The sequence below is a fragment of the Phallusia mammillata genome, chromosome 6 (genome assembly GCF_965637545.1).
Source record: "Phallusia mammillata chromosome 6, kaPhaMamm4.hap1.1, whole genome shotgun sequence".
Lineage (NCBI taxonomy): Eukaryota > Metazoa > Chordata > Ascidiacea > Phlebobranchia > Ascidiidae > Phallusia > Phallusia mammillata.
In genome coordinates, this window is record NC_137257.1 from 4159335 (window position 1) to 4174759 (window position 15425).

At 35.7% G+C, this 15425-nt stretch overlaps 2 protein-coding genes and 1 non-coding gene across 3 annotated transcripts; 2 read left to right on the top strand and 1 right to left on the bottom strand.

The window, feature by feature from the left end:
• Positions 1–860: 860 nt before the first annotated feature.
• LOC145233250 (kynureninase-like) lies at positions 861–6256 on the top strand. The gene is made up of 9 exons (XM_080097943.1): positions 861–1115; positions 1457–1542; positions 1611–1733; positions 2145–2336; positions 2687–2848; positions 3416–3587; positions 4258–4444; positions 4758–4887; positions 5703–6256. The coding sequence occupies exons 1-9, from the start codon at positions 944–946 to the stop codon at positions 5856–5858; spliced, it is 1380 nt and encodes a 459-aa protein (XP_079954069.1). The 5' UTR covers positions 861–943; the 3' UTR covers positions 5859–6256.
• A 184-nt stretch (positions 6257–6440) lies between these two features.
• On the bottom strand, positions 6441–15214 carry LOC145233252 (ADP-ribosylation factor-like protein 13B). Its single transcript, XM_080097944.1, has 9 exons — positions 14934–15214; positions 14035–14162; positions 13702–13894; positions 12896–13001; positions 9763–9971; positions 8555–8907; positions 7695–7727; positions 7271–7408; positions 6441–6632 (listed from the first exon to the last, which is right to left on the bottom strand). Exons 1-9 carry the CDS (start codon positions 14987–14989, stop codon positions 6571–6573), a joined length of 1278 nt encoding a protein of 425 aa, XP_079954070.1. The 5' UTR covers positions 14990–15214; the 3' UTR covers positions 6441–6570.
• Positions 8016–8089, top strand: Trnas-gga (transfer RNA serine (anticodon GGA)). The gene has a single exon. It is a non-coding gene; the product is annotated as a tRNA-Ser (tRNA).
• Positions 15215–15425: the final 211 nt, after the last annotated feature.

Consider the following 15425-nt stretch of genomic DNA (forward strand, 5'->3'; position numbering starts at 1 on the left):
ACCCTCACCTACTTTAACTTAGATTAAGCATGGCTTCACCCACTTTCCGGATGTTCTCTGCATCCTATACCTACTTTAACTTAGATTAAGCAGTGCTTTACCCACCTTTCTGGGTGTTCTCTGCATCCTATATCCACTTTAACGTAGATTAGGCAGTGCTTCACCCAGCTTTCCGGGTGTTCTCTGCATCCTATACCTACTTTAGCTTATAGATTAAGCAGTGCTTCACCCACCTTTCCGGGTGTTCTCTGCATCCTATACCTACTTTAACTTAGATTAGGCAGTTATTCAACCACCTGTTAGGGTGTTCTCTGCATCCTATATCTACTTTAACAACAAATTTTCACCCGATATTTGAAAAATAAATCTATAGCCTTTTCGAGTTTTGGGGGTCAAAAAATCGAAGAAGAAAAAATCCTTTTTTTTCGAAGAAAAATCCGGTTTTGGGTGGGTTTTCGTGAGAATATTCCAGTTTCAAACCGGCTATGGTCGGTTTTTGCCTCCTACCGAACATCCAAACCGGTCTCTAAAATCAATAATTTTTACCCGATTTCGATTTTTGGGGGTCAAAAAATCGAAGAAAAATCCGGTTTTCGGTGGGTTTTCGCGGGAATATTCCAGTTTCGAATCGGTTTTGACCGGTTTCTGCCTCCTACCGCCAAAAAATCGAAAAAACGGAAAGGCTGTTTTTTTCAAAAATCGGGTCAAAATTTTTTAATTTTTTTTTTCGGTTTTTAAAATCGAAAATTTTGACCCGATTTTTGAAAAACCAATACACATACATGTTCATTATCAATAGGCATAACATACATACGAGATTTTTACCTAAAATGCCGAACCTTTGCGATTGTCCAAATCGTAATCAGCCAAGCGTGCAATAGAGCATTTTGCAAAACACGCGTGTTCTGTTTCATCTGCGGTAAACAACAATAAAAAACAAACGATGTTTTCCGACGAAAATTACCAAAGTCCCAAGGAGGTTTTGGAATCTATTGCATTAGAAAATAATCTGGATATAACAAGTGAAGATTTTCAAAAGCATTTGGACGCCAATGATGAGATTTCACATTTGAGAGACGAATTTCATTTTCCAAATGCAGCAACTTTTCCAGGGGGTAAGAACCAATCTCTTTTTCACATACTTTTGTTTTTACGTTTTTAAACACACCTGTTTTTTGCCTTTGTTTGCTAAAATTGACCTGAAAAAAAAACTAATAAAGATTTAAGTCATAATTGTCAAATGTCAGTTTAAATTTACCAGTTGGTTGTGTCAAAAGATTTGTATTTGTAAACCATTTGTCCTTTCAACTTATTAAATCACCTATTTTTTGCTTAGAAGATTTTGTATATTTTATGTGTCAAGTTTTGATTTAAAAAACTGATACAGCATAGTACAAACTAAATTGAAAAAATGTGAGTACTTTTTTTAAACTATCACTATAATTTTTATGTACAGTTGAGGGGACTGACAAAGAATGCATTTACTTACTTGGAAATTCTCTTGGACTACAGCCAAAGTGCACTGTAGATGAAGTGACAAAGGTTTGATAAGAAAAGAATCATTGGTTGTCACATTAATTATAAAAATTAACATCCTTTTGTGCATGAAGGTGTTGGATAATTGGAAGATCAATTGTAACCATTCTCATGTCATTGGTCACCTGCCTGCTATATCATGTGATGAAATGGTCACAGAAGGCATGGCTCAACTCATCGGAGCCCATGAAGATGAGGTTTACATCACGTTTTTTTGGTTTTTGCTAGGTCTTTATAAATTCTCTTGCCATTTACTAAGTTAACTGAACTACTACTTGGCTTGTGTTCTAAATTCAGCAGTACACAGATAGAATGCCTATTTACATTTTAATAACAAAATGCTTGTTTTTGGCAAATACTACATATAAGACTTTCAATCTTATATTATCATATAACATTTATCATATTTTAAAACAGACCGATTTGTACATGTACACTCGGTTTTAGAACTGTTATATCATAAAAATGCAAAACGAGCATTGTAAGACTTTAGATAATGACACAAAATACTTAAATATGAAAAAACGCCACTGTGCCAACCTTTACAGATCCATGATTTATCTCCCTATTTTTGCCCCATTTTAATTATATACTGTTGATTTATACAGGTTGTGGCCATGAATGGTTTAAGTGTGAACCTCCATCTGTTATTGGTGTCATTTTATCGACCAACTGAAAAACGAAACAAGGTTTTGATTGAGGCCAAAGCCTTTCCCTCTGACCACTATATTGTGCAGTCACAAATTAAACAAAGAGGCCTTGACCCTGACAAATGTATGATGTTTCTCGGTAAACCACAGGTAAAATTAGTTGTAGTATTTTAAAAATGTTGCATTGCATACTGCAATATTTAAATATGTGTGTGTACCAAACATGCATTCTTGCAAAATTTTAAGCAAATTAATTACAGTAAACTTTAGGTAGTTCGGACCCAATTTAACCAAAAATTTGTCCGGATTAAGGGATGTCGATTAGTTTAAGCCTTGCCACATTACAAATAATTTGTACCAAGTTTTGTGCGAATTAGGCGGGATTACCCAAATCCGGTTTAAATTAGGTTTACTGTATTAAGTTTCACTTCTTAGTAGAAAAAGTAATAATTTTAAGTTTTGGGTGCAAGAGTATAATAGACTTTATTTTTATTTGTAAGGGCAAACATAACTCGAAGTTGGAAATGAGTGAATTTGTTGAAACAATTGAGAAATTTGGGGATGAAATTGCCCTCGTTCTTTTGCCCGGGGTTCAGTATTACACAGGACAAGTTCTAAACATGCAAAAGATCACCAAGTTGGCTCAGGCAAAGGGATGTATGGTAAGTTGTTGTAACATAAATCGTTTATCTTAATTAAGATGAACATAAATTCATAACTGGAATCAGCCATGAAGTGTCTATGCATACCAGCGATCGCGGCACACTCAAATATAAATCATAGTACACCAGGCCCATTAAAGTTGCCATACTGAATCAGCCGGTCACCAAGCATTCACCAGCATATGACAAGGCGTAGGCTAGAAAAATCTAACCTGCGGTGGGATTCAAACCCACGACAGGAGTCTTTTCGGGACTTGTGCTCTACCAACTGAGCTACGCAGGCTCATTAGAGAATCCGCCGAAAGTTTAATCACAATTTTAGCTTCGTAGTAGGGGATCGCCCGATTGACCAGTATCAGTTAAGATGAACATAAATTCATAAATCAGAAGCCTCTATGCAGATCAACGATCGCTGCACTGTTATATATAAATCACAGTATGCCAGGCCTGTTAAAAGCATGGTACCAACCCACCAAGCTTGTCGACAGGCTGATTCAGTACAATGCCTTCAATGCAGCTGGCGTACTGTGATTTGTTTATCTCAATTAATAAATTTTTATAACACAGGTTGGGTTTGACCTTGCTCATGCAATTGGTAACATTGAAATGAATTTGCATGATTGGGGCGTGGATTTCGCTGCATGGTGTACCTACAAGTATCTTAATTCTGGACCAGGTTCTATGGCTGGAGCGTTTGTTCACAGAAAACACAATTTAAACAACTTTCCAAAGTTTTCCGGTAAGTTTTCGAAAATACAAAATGGTGCAGTTTTGGTTTATAACTTATTCACTCATGCCGTGATAAAACAAACCATTTGTTGTTTTTTAATACTGACAGGCCCATACTGCACCAGAAAACCCCAGTTTTAATTTGGTTACCACCAAAAACATTTAATCATTTAGTCACATACCATATGCAGTATAACAGAGGCCAGTCTGGTTACTGTTAAGTTAAAAAGATATTCATCTGTCGCACTTTTTATTTCATCCTGATGATTCTTGATGTTCTTGATATCATTTTATTACAAACTAAATCTCAAAATGCTGACTTACATTACAAATGAAAATTTTCTAGTTAAAAACAGGAAAAATCTTGGCAATTTTGGTTCATCACGAAACAAATTTCACAATGTCAGACACTGCTGTGCATCTTTTTTATCTATCGTTTTTACGAGACGCTTATTTGACACCTTTTTATCAAAATTTTATGTAACTCAAGTGGATATAAACAGGTGTAACTGATGTGGCCCCTAATATCACTGATGATGACATGAGCTTTTACTGAAACGTGTGAACAATAAAGCATGTCAGTTTTTACATCTGTTTAGGTCTATTTTTTGTTATCATTAAATTGCGTAATGGTTTTACTTGCTGGAGATGATTGCAGTTAATATATTGTGTTTGTTCAGGGTGGTGGAGTCACAATTTGGACACCAGGTTTGAAATGTCAAATGTGCTGGATTTATCTCCTGGAGCCAATGGTTACCGAGTGTCCAATCCCCCACCATTATTGGCAGCTTGTATAAACGCCAGTTTAAAAGTCTTCCAGAAAACAACAATTGCAAAACTAACAAAGAAAAGCTTTCTGCTGACTGGGTATGAAAATCTGTTTTAATACCAATGATCAGATTTGTAATGAAAGAATCAATACATTTAATATTGATTTTTTCATACGCTAGTGTTATTTGAAATTACTCTATTAAATTACTAGTTTTTTAAAATATTTTTCCACTCATTTAAAGTATATAATATATAACCATAGCAAGATTATTCAGTTCTGATATGTAACTTTCTTAAATGTCATGCCCAAGTGTTGTTTTTTTTGGAACCATTTCCTTAGTTCATTGTTTTATTTTTTTTTGATGATACTACCCTTTGCTCCAGGTTAAATAAGCTTTTATTTCATTAGATATTTGGAGTACCTCTTGCATCACTATTTCAAGAAGACCGAAGGCTCAAAGGTGTACATTGATATTATAACACCACCTGTTGAAAGAGGTTGTCAGCTTTCACTGAAGTTTAGTCTGCCTGTTACAGAGGTACGCCATACATCAACATGTAACTAAAATTGCAAAAGCGATTCTCACTGGTGTTGGCAAGAGTTATGTCCCAATCTGTGTGCACTGTCTGCAGCCCATTATTCACCATTTAGTAAGTTTGGTACAGTGCCACTGTCAGTTATGCCACAGTATCATAGACACCACATTGACTAAAAGAATTAACTGACATCAAAGAAAAATCATAAAGATGTAACAAGTATATTCAATAAGTCCAGTTACAATTGTATAGTAAAGCAAGACTTACTATGTAAGCATTTGCCAAAACGTTTCTATAACAAATCCTGTCCCTTTTTATGTCTAGTTGGGCAGTTATAATCATCATTAGACCTTATTACATTTGGGAGATAAAAGAATTATGTCTGCTTGCACTTTAGTATTTCAAATTAAATAGCATTTTCAATAAATTTGCTGTATGTAATGAGAGCTGGTAATACCATGAACAAAAATAGGAACACTTTACACAGACTTAAAAAGTAATTTAATTAAAAACATAACTGCCAGTTGACAACCTGGACAATTAAGATTGTTGGAATTTCTTCACTAATGTATTCTATATTCAATCTCTATTGCTGTTACAATGTTTTTGATTAACTGAACAAAGATATATACGGTGAAAGTTTTAGCAACGGGTTAAAATCATCAAAGCAGGCCTTAAACTGAAGATTACATGTTAGCCTTTTTTCAATTATAAAACAGTAAAACCATAGACAATTAAATCTTTGGTAAAAACAGAATCAGTTGGGTTTTAAGGCTTAAAGGCTTGGATTCAGTTTAAAATTCTTTATTTTTTCCAGATTTATGACAAGTTGGTCAAGCATGGTGTAAGTTGTGACATCCGTGAGCCTGACGTGATCAGGGTGGCTCCAGTGCCTCTTTATAATAACTTCAGAGATGTTTACAGATTTGTGCAAGTGCTATGCAAAGTTTTACCTATCACAGATGCCTTATAATTTTATTTCGACTGAGTGCAATTACTTTAGTACATTTTATGTATTGTTGGTAGATTTGCAATTGTGTATTGTTAAAAATAATTATTCGTTAACCTGCTAATACTTCAAAATTTTATTGTGTGTCCGAGTACAACTATTTTAGTACATTTTATGTGTTGGCGGTGATTTTAGAGCTGTGTTATGGTAGAATTTTACTAATACTTTTAAAAATGTTTTTATGCAAAGTGCAATTGGTTTTTAAGTGGTTCATAATTTTAAATATTTTGTTGGTTTTGGTAATGGTTGTTGCAGTTGAATTTGTATGTGGTGGTTACAATGGTATGACATAAAAACTTTACATTTTTAATCAGTAAAAGTGCAGTTTTATGTTGGGCCAATAAATAATTTATCATGGTAAATGTTGTGTCAACAAGGGATCGCCCAGTTGTGAGGCATTCACAGTTAAATTGGCAAGTAACAAAACATTGTTAAAAACATCAAGGAGTTTTTTAATAGAGTTTTAAACCTGCAAACTGACTGCTTTTCCCAGCTAAAAAGTCAATAGTGTTTGTTTTTTTGCAACAGAACTTAGACACTTGGGCATGTGATTAAAAACATTTATTTCACGTAAAAAAGAGAACAATAAATTTGTACAAAAATAGTAGAATAATATTTGGCCAGAGAAAGTAAAAAAAAACACCGGAATAAACAGTGTATTGCACCAACATTTGCTTCATGTCAAAATGTCATCTTCTGAGTCAATATTTGGCTTCACAGGCGGAAGAGGCATTTGACCTAAACAACAAAACGGAAATTTTAGTTAAAGAATTGGCCAAGTACAGTAAACCAAATTTGGGCCTTTGCCTAATTCAGACAAAACTTGAGGTACAAATGATTTGTAATGTGGTAAGGCTTTAACTGATCGACATCGGTTAATCTGGACAAATTTTTTGGTCCAAACATGACTGGATTAACCAATGTTTGCTGTAGTCAGAGGTGCTTTGACACAAATACTTGCAAAAATATTTATACATGGACATAAAAATCCAAATATATTTTAAGAATGTAACTGGGTGGCTGGGAAGTTAAAGATATTTTATAGCATTTGGAGATAGCTTCCATAAAAATTGGTCCAAATTCCCTAAATTTAATGCGATTACTGGAAAATAAGAATTTTTTTTTCAGTTTTATAACCTATTATTTTTGACTAATTATTTAAACATTTACCCCATCAGTATGCTAAAAATCCATTTAATTCAATAAAACAGATTTAAACAGGAATATTTTCTATTATCACCACCAAGCATGAGTTATAGTCAACTTAGAAAACTTCTAGGAATGGAAGTCAAAAACGGACGCAACAGTCCTGGTTTAAACCCAGTAAAAACCTTAGTTGGCTTTAAACAACCTTCAAAAATTTCTCAGAAACTTACCCAAACTGTTTTCAATTGAGCTTAATCTTCCTTTGGTTTCAATTGGAGGAAGGACGACGGAGCTAAGGGGAAGTTGATCGCTGCTCAAGGGAATAACCTGATTGTTTTTACGCTTACGCCGCTTCTTTTTCTTTATGTCTATAACATGTGTTTATTTTTTGTTAAACAAGGTTATAACCAGTAAAAGCATTTAAAGCAACAAAAATGTTCAACACATGGTAAAAAATTGTAACTTTTAAATTTAAATGTAACATTACAAAAAAGGTTGTTAAGCTCTTTTTTTTAGAAAGGGAGGACTTTTAGACAGGAACAGTTGTGTGACAAATTTAATAAATTTACTAAAATAGAGTGTTTTTGTATCATAGTTTTTTGCAAATTTTGTCAGACAAAAAATTTGCTAATTACTGTTAATTGTGAGACTTACCAGAGGGAAGAATCTCACTGGACAAATCAGTTTCTGAAAAAAAATTATGTATAAATCACCAACATTAGTTGTTATGCTGCTAGGCAAAACTACTCATTGTTTTAAAGAGCTTCATTGGGCCTGGCGTACTGTGATTTATATATGAGTGTGCCGTGATCGCTGGTCTGCATAGACGCTTCAGGGCTGATCCCAGTTATGAATTTATGTTCATCCTAACTGATACTGGTCAATCTGGCAAACCCCTACTACGAAGCTGACATGTGCAGCATACAAGGCAGGCAACGGTGCTTGTGATTCGACTTTCGGCGGATTCTCCACCGAGCCTGTGTAGCTCAGTTGGTAGAGTGCGAGTCCCGGAAAGACTCCTGTCGTGGGTTCGAATCCCACCGCAGGCTAGATTTTTCTAGCCTACGCCTTGCCATATGGTGGTTAATGCTTGGTGACCGGCTGATTCGGTATAGCGCCTTCATTGGGCCTGGCGTACTGTGATTTGTTTTAAAGAACTCGTTATTTTTGCTGGAATTTTGGCCGCCAGAATAATGTGGCTTCTTCCGAGCAATGAAGTGACATTGTTGCTAGCGCAAAAACGATATGACAAAAAAACAGGGGCTATATATATTAACATTTTTTTCGCACCATACCCATTGTATGATAACTTTTAAGTTTATACAAACTACAATTGCTAGAAGAGCTCTATACACTTGATATTGTGCCTGGCAGCAATAGCTTATGTACAATAACTTTGTTAAATATGCAACCCAGTGAACAAACCGTTTGTTCAGTATTTTCAAAAACAGGTAAATTACAAAACAAAAACATGTATTAATGCATATTAGTCTGTGATAGGTCTCAAAACTTACCAGGGGTTGGCACAGTTTGAAGTCGATCTGTACTCGGTGTTGAAGGTGTTGCTACATCACGTACAATATTGCTCATTCGACTGTTACTTCTTTGCTGTGACTCTGTGCATGAATCTTCAGCACCAGTTTGTTTCACAGAGCCAGGTAACTCTTCTTCATCGTCAAGAAGCTGATCACCAAGCCCAGAGCGAACACTCAGTGCCGATGCCTTGCCTGTTTCATCTGCTACGCTGCCAGGCAATAGACCTTCGACGTCAAGAGAGGTATTTGCATTGTTTGTTGTTGAGGAAAGTTTGCTTGGTGAATCCTGTGGGACGTCGCCATTAGCTTGGGCTTCTTCCTCTAGTCGAGCCCTTAAAGTGCATGTCGTAAAGTCAAGTACATGTATATATATGATGAATACTGGTAAAAATCTACTGGTGTTTCACGTCACATAATTGTATGTTAACATAAGAAAGGGCAACGTGCAGCTAAATATGTTACTTTTCTTGCTGTATAATCCAGTAGTTTCCAAACTGTGTGTTGGAGTACCCATGTATCTATTTAATAGTTCTATATTCTATAACTTACACTACAAATAGATACAGGCACAGGACAAAAATATGCACCTAAACATCTTTTCCATTAGGAAACTTTCTTGTTTTTATTTTCTTCCTTTTTATCAGCTTGCAAAGTAACAATTGTACATGAACACTCATTTAAAGACCAAAAACAGATGCAGCCATTACTTGAAATGAAGACAAGTAACTTAAGGCAAACATATAAAATCTTTAGAAACTGTTTGCAAGTGCAAAACCCATTTCAATGGACAAAGGTTTGGAAACCAGTGGTAAATATGTGGTGGTACTAAATACAGCATGTTAATAAATATTATCACATGGTAAGTAGTCTTAATAGGGATAAATATACTTAATGCAAAAATATATAATTTGATAAGGATAAATATATGACTTTTGAATGCACTGACGGTTAGAGCTATTCATGTTGGGGTGAGGATTTGTATTGAAATAATACTACAATCATGTCTCATTTACCCTTGTTGAGGTTTATACTTTCACATTCCATGCAGGAGTATGTGGGATCATGAGGTATTTAGTACCACCCATAAACACGATCTGTTTAAATTGATCACACCCATATGTGGAAAAAAATGCCTGACAAAATTTTCAGGCATTTTTATACGAATTTATAAATATCAACAAGTTTACCTTTCTTCACGAATCAGTCGAACTCTTTCTTTGCTAATCTCAATCTCTTCTTCTCGCAAAATTTCTCGCTTTTTGACATCAGCAACGACGCGTTCATTTAAGGTTTCATATTGTTCCCCAACAACATGTAGAAGCCACGCAAATCCACCTTTTAATGCTGAGTCCATTCCTTTCTTTCCTGGTTTGCTGGTCAGGGCAGCACATAAAACCTTTGTAAAAACATGCTGGTTACAGATCTGTGAGTAATGTCTAGAGATAAACCACTTATGGTGTTTTGATAACCAGACCAATTACCAGTACTTAATTAGGCCAATAACCGATATTTAAAACCAATATTTTATAAGGCCTAAATTAATACCTTTTTAGGAGCAAAAAACAAAACATTGTTCAAAATGCATATGTTATGTGATTGTTAGACAGTGTTACAAATTATAGTGGCAGTGTTGTGCTATGAAAGATGCAGTGGTGGAATTCAGCCGGTTCGCAGCGGTTCTACAGAACCATCTCTCGAAATTTTAAGAGATCAGTGAACCGATTAGCATTACAGGTTACTGTCAATGGACTTTTGTAACCGAACCGGCTGAAAAATTCGACTTTTGTGAAAGAACCGGTTGACAAAAAATTTGAATCACACCACTGGATAGATGTATAACAAACATAACCATGCAAATATACAACTAACATTGTTATGATCTGCTGCCCAATGACAAAAAAGGCTGATAAAATCTGTTAATATCTGGTATAATCTGCATGGCGAAATCTCTAAATGTTTCCATTTTTTGTGATTCACACTATTTAAAACATGAGGCATAAGTGCTTGTTAATTTTTTTTAAAGTAAAGCAGCTAAGGAGCACGGTGTACATAGGCGCCCACTTGCTAAAATCGGCGGGGAGGCAGAATTTTATAACTCGGTAAAGACGGAAATATTCCAGCCCGGACGTCACCTAACGTCGCAAGTTACACCCTTTGCGGCGTGGTTCTGTACTGGTATGCTTCAGCAGCTAATGCCGACGAAACTATAATAGCTTTCCTGCTTATTTTCTTCCCTGCAAAAACTATTACAAACATGCTTTATTTTTACACAAGGCGCACATGCGTCTAAAAAGCCGTCATAATAATCGTTTACTACGTTTCTAGGTCGTTTGGTACCTTCGAACCGTGTTGTCTATTTACTTGTTTGTAACGCATTTTAGGTTTTTAAGTTTATTTCATTTTAAATAAGGAGTTACCAAAGTAAAGCCCGCGAAGATATTTGTTCTCAATATACATCTTGGAAAAAACGAGTTAACCGTAGAAAGTTAATTTGCTGCGCAAGTATACCCGCAACAACATGTGGGATTAGGTTCATCTATAGTTTCACACTTCACAGGGTGCCTAAGTATCATCCTAAGGCAAATGTCATTTTCATGTTATGCGGTTCGATGTCAATTGGTGTCGATTTGCTGACCGGGTTTTAGTAAACACTAGTATGTTTTTGTCCAATGGCTCATTGCATATAACACTTGTATGCATTTGTGACGTAACAATATGCGTTGTTTGAATTTTTCGAAAATAACGGGATTTTTTTGTAACATAAACATGACATACAGGCCAGGGGTACATGTACCCCATGTGGGTACGTCGGGGGTACGACAGTTAGTGTGAAATTATACATTATTTAGGCATATTTGTGAAGAATGCGTAACAAGTTACTTTGTTATGTGTAGTTGATTTCAGTTGACTGATTGTTGGTGCTCTGTAAATTTTGTTGAACTTACAAGACTATTTTAATGCATGCATTCAACACGTAAGTTATAAATACACTGAGTTTTATTCGCATTAATGTTTACTTCCGTCGGCCATTGTAGACAGGGGGTACGAGAAAATGTCATGAAAGCTCAAGGGGTACAAGCGCTAAAGAGGTTAAGAAACACTGATATAGACTAAAGTTTTAGCATGATTCGGCGCAAAAACTGTGCAATAAAATATTATAAATTTTTTAGTTAATAAATTCCTTGCGCCAACATTAAACAATGCAAGGTGCTTATAGATGTTGTTGTGCTGGTCTGCATTAACGATTCCTAAGCCGTGTTTAATGTTCGTTTTCAAAGCACTTTAACGACCTAAACTTAATCCATGGTGACCTCCGTTTAGGCGTCAACAATATATAGTCAGCTATATTTGAACGTGAATTGCTTCTACTGTTATTTCTCGCCATAACAAATTACTTTTAAGTAAATTGTTCTTAAAATTGCTGATTTGGCAAATCGCCTTTTCAGTACGTGCATAAGAGCTCAGACGCCCAGCAAACGTCTCAACCACACGATGGAATTGTGTCAAGTGACAATTTGCAAAATAATGTGGCGGTGTCGGTATTTGGTCCCATACCTCAGTATCGTACGGGTACTGATACTGCACGTGGTATACGTATCGGCGCCGAAGATCGAAAATCGCCCCCTCGGTATTTTTTTAAAACTGTACGCCTATGGTCGTTGAGTGAGCAGTAGTAACATAGTTAATACAAAACAGTATGTGCATTATTTTGTAAATGAACGCCAAACTTGTTTATGACGTAGTCAGCGACGCAAATACCCGGGGAGGCGGCGCCTTCCCGCCTCCCCGTAAGTGGGCGCCAGTGACGGTGTATTATGTGATACCATCTGAACATAATACTAGAGACAGAGTCAATAAAACTGCCAAATTGCTAAGCATTTTGTCGTGGTTTTTCGAGTTGAGTGATCCACAGTGACTGCACATAACTTATATGCCCCAATGTTTGTTTGAGGTTAAAATACATGAGATTTTATAACATAGCGAATTGCATATGAGCGAAAACAGTAACACTTGAGATAATTAATCAATTAATATGTTATAAGTATGTTCTTCATCAACCCTTAAGTATCTATTACTAACAACCACAAAAATAGTGTTTTAAAATAGGAAATTAGCTTGGTATGATAAAATAGAAAGAAATATCATACCAGTAATCTGGTATCACCCTACAAAAGCACAGATGCTCATCAAAATCAATAATCTATACCTGATGTGCATCCATACAACATTTAACTGACAGGCATTGATGCAAAATTGACATGCCAAACAGGTGTTATTGATTTTATGCATATTTAGGGTAAAATGTATAGTGTAACATACCACTTTGCAGAGGCACTGGTTGGTATTCACTATTTCCTCAACATTTAGGCTTTCACAAATTTCGTATTCCTCCAAGGCACTGTCTTTGTCCTGTTTGTTGGCTAGCCTTGAATATTAAAGAAGATTTTAGTAAGTTATAGGAACTTGAAATAACCAAATCTACTGAATGATATGCATCAAAAAATGAAAATTTTAGATTGATTTTACTAGATTTTTTTCAGAATTGCTGTTGTTGTTAAAACCATACTTATTATTGGGTCAAGCTGCAGACAGTGCACACTGTTTAGCCAAAAGGATCTCATCAATGGAGCTGGTGATAAGAGATCGTCCACATGAGTCACCTTACAACCAGTGGCGGAATTCAAATTTTTTGTCAGCCGATTCTACCACAAAAGTCATGTTTTTCAACCAGGTCTGTTACAAAAAGTCCTATGACAGTAACCAAGAATGCTAACCGGTTCACTGATGTCATAAAATTTCGTGAGACGGTTCTATAGAACAGGTGCGAACCGGCTGAATCCCACCACTGCTTACGGCAGTCCAGTTGGGTTTAGGGAGGCATGGCTTTTCAGCTTACTACTCGCAACAAACTGGTGTGCCACATAGCTGCCACATTAGCTCATACGACCAATCTCTTGTCACCAGCTGCACTGATGAGACCTTATAGGTGAAAACAGTGTGCACTGTCTACAGCTAATCGTGTATTGGCTAAATGCTTTTATACTTGAACAGCAAATTATTTGAGTTGATAGTAAATTTTAATAGTTAATTGAAAAAAAAACATCTTAACTATACTTTAAACTTACAGAAGTACTGGCTTGCGTTGTATTAGTGGATTCTCCAGCAGCTTTTGCAGTGTTTCTTTGCACTCTGTCATTCTCTCAACATCAGTTGAATCAACAACAAATACCACTGCATGAATTTCGGCCAAATAGTTTTTCCAAATGTCTCTAATTCTGCTTCCTCCACCAAGATCGATCATTGTGACATCATAAATCCCTAAAATTTTAGTAAATGATCATTGGAAATGTGTGTAAGAAAATTATTTTGTGTACATTTTCCGGTCAAAAAAATAGTGTTTCTCAACAAAAACTTGAGAATGATTTTTTTAGAATAGAGTAGACTTTAAAAAAGATTACCATTTCTTATGTCAACAGAAGAGAAACCAACAGTGGGCGCAACATCTGCCACGGGTTGACCTTGTACACCTTTGACTGCAGTAGTTTTACCCGCATTGTCAAGTCCAACCATAAGAAAGCTGACTTTTCTGCAAGACAACAGTACAATATTGTAACTTGTAAATATGCAACAAACTCATCACAAAACAAAGGTCCGCGCAGGTTTACCAGTCTGCAGAACATGGCAGTTCCCGACGAGATCTCGTGCATACAGGACCTATATGTCCCGCGTGCGCCCATGCACGGCCCATAAATTCGCGTGCAAGACCAATTTCTGCAGGCGCAAAGTATGCGATGTCGTCGATGCAAAATTTCTGCGGGCAACGCCAAAATTCGGCGTGCCAAAATTTTTTTTTAAAACTAAATCGCGCGTACAGCTGCCATACTCTGCAGACTGGCAGGTTTACTCATACAAGTCGGTGACAATTTTTGTTCTTCGTAGAGCTACTATTTATGTACTATTCAACTCAAGTGCTCATGACCAAAAGTTTATTAGAAATAGGCTTTACAGTTTGTAATCTGGGATATGGAAAAAGGCAATTCAAAAACAATATTTTTATTTTCCAAATACAAAATGTAATTTCCAAAATACACTGTTTTCAAAAAGCACTATAATGTTCTGCATTCTTTTGGCATAAATATAATAATCATTCCAAAAGCATACTTTTAATGGACAATTACTATAGTTTCATTTATTTTGTGTGTTTTTTTGAAAAAAAACTTTTTTGGCTAAAGTTTAAATTTAAGTTTGGCAGCTGTGTAGATTTATTTAAGTTCCTTCTTAATGTGACAAAACGTAACATATCTACATGGAATTATTTATTCGTTTCTAGCACTTCTCTATTAAAAAAATCTCATACCTGCGTTTATTTTTGCTATTCAACCATGGCAAACAGTTTCCCATAATTTCCACCATAGTCTGGTACAAAATTTGTTTAAAAAGTCGGTGTGCCTAACTGGCAAATCACACTTATGTAACAAACAGTATCATGTTTTACTTTGGCCCATTGTTTCTCAACTTGACAACATAAACTACGCAAAATATTTTCCGTTGTTTCGCTCAGCAACGCTAAATCCAATGAGAGAAACACAATATTTCTGAACTGCATCGACGATCAAGAAAATGTTGGGACAAATAAATTGACTTTGTGGCATAAACATACAAGGTTCACGAAATATTTATTAATCCCGAATTTTAAGTGTTTGATGAACCTTAAAGCACATATAGTTGACCCCTTGGTTATATTTACCACCGTTTGAGAACTTCTGTTGCAAACAAAGTTCAAAATCCTCTTTCTCATTTGATGTGATAAAAGTTGTAGCCTCAGCCTTCAACGTTTTGTAAAACGTAC

Coding starts and splice junctions, on each gene's coding strand:
- LOC145233250 (XM_080097943.1), top strand. CDS start 944: ATGTTTTCCGACGAAAATTACCAAAGTCCCAAGGAGGTTTTGGAATCT. Junction 1,116..1,456: donor TGCAGCAACTTTTCCAGGGG/GTAAGAACCAAT, acceptor TTTTATGTACAG/TTGAGGGGACTGACAAAGAA. Junction 1,543..1,610: donor CTGTAGATGAAGTGACAAAG/GTTTGATAAGAA, acceptor TTGTGCATGAAG/GTGTTGGATAATTGGAAGAT.
- LOC145233252 (XM_080097944.1), bottom strand. CDS start 14,989: ATGGTGGAAATTATGGGAAACTGTTTGCCATGGTTGAATAGCAAAAAT. Junction 14,163..14,933: donor AATAGCAAAAATAAACGCAG/GTATGAGATTTT, acceptor GTTGTCTTGCAG/AAAAGTCAGCTTTCTTATGG. Junction 13,002..13,701: donor CAACGCAAGCCAGTACTTCT/GTAAGTTTAAAG, acceptor TTAATATTCAAG/GCTAGCCAACAAACAGGACA.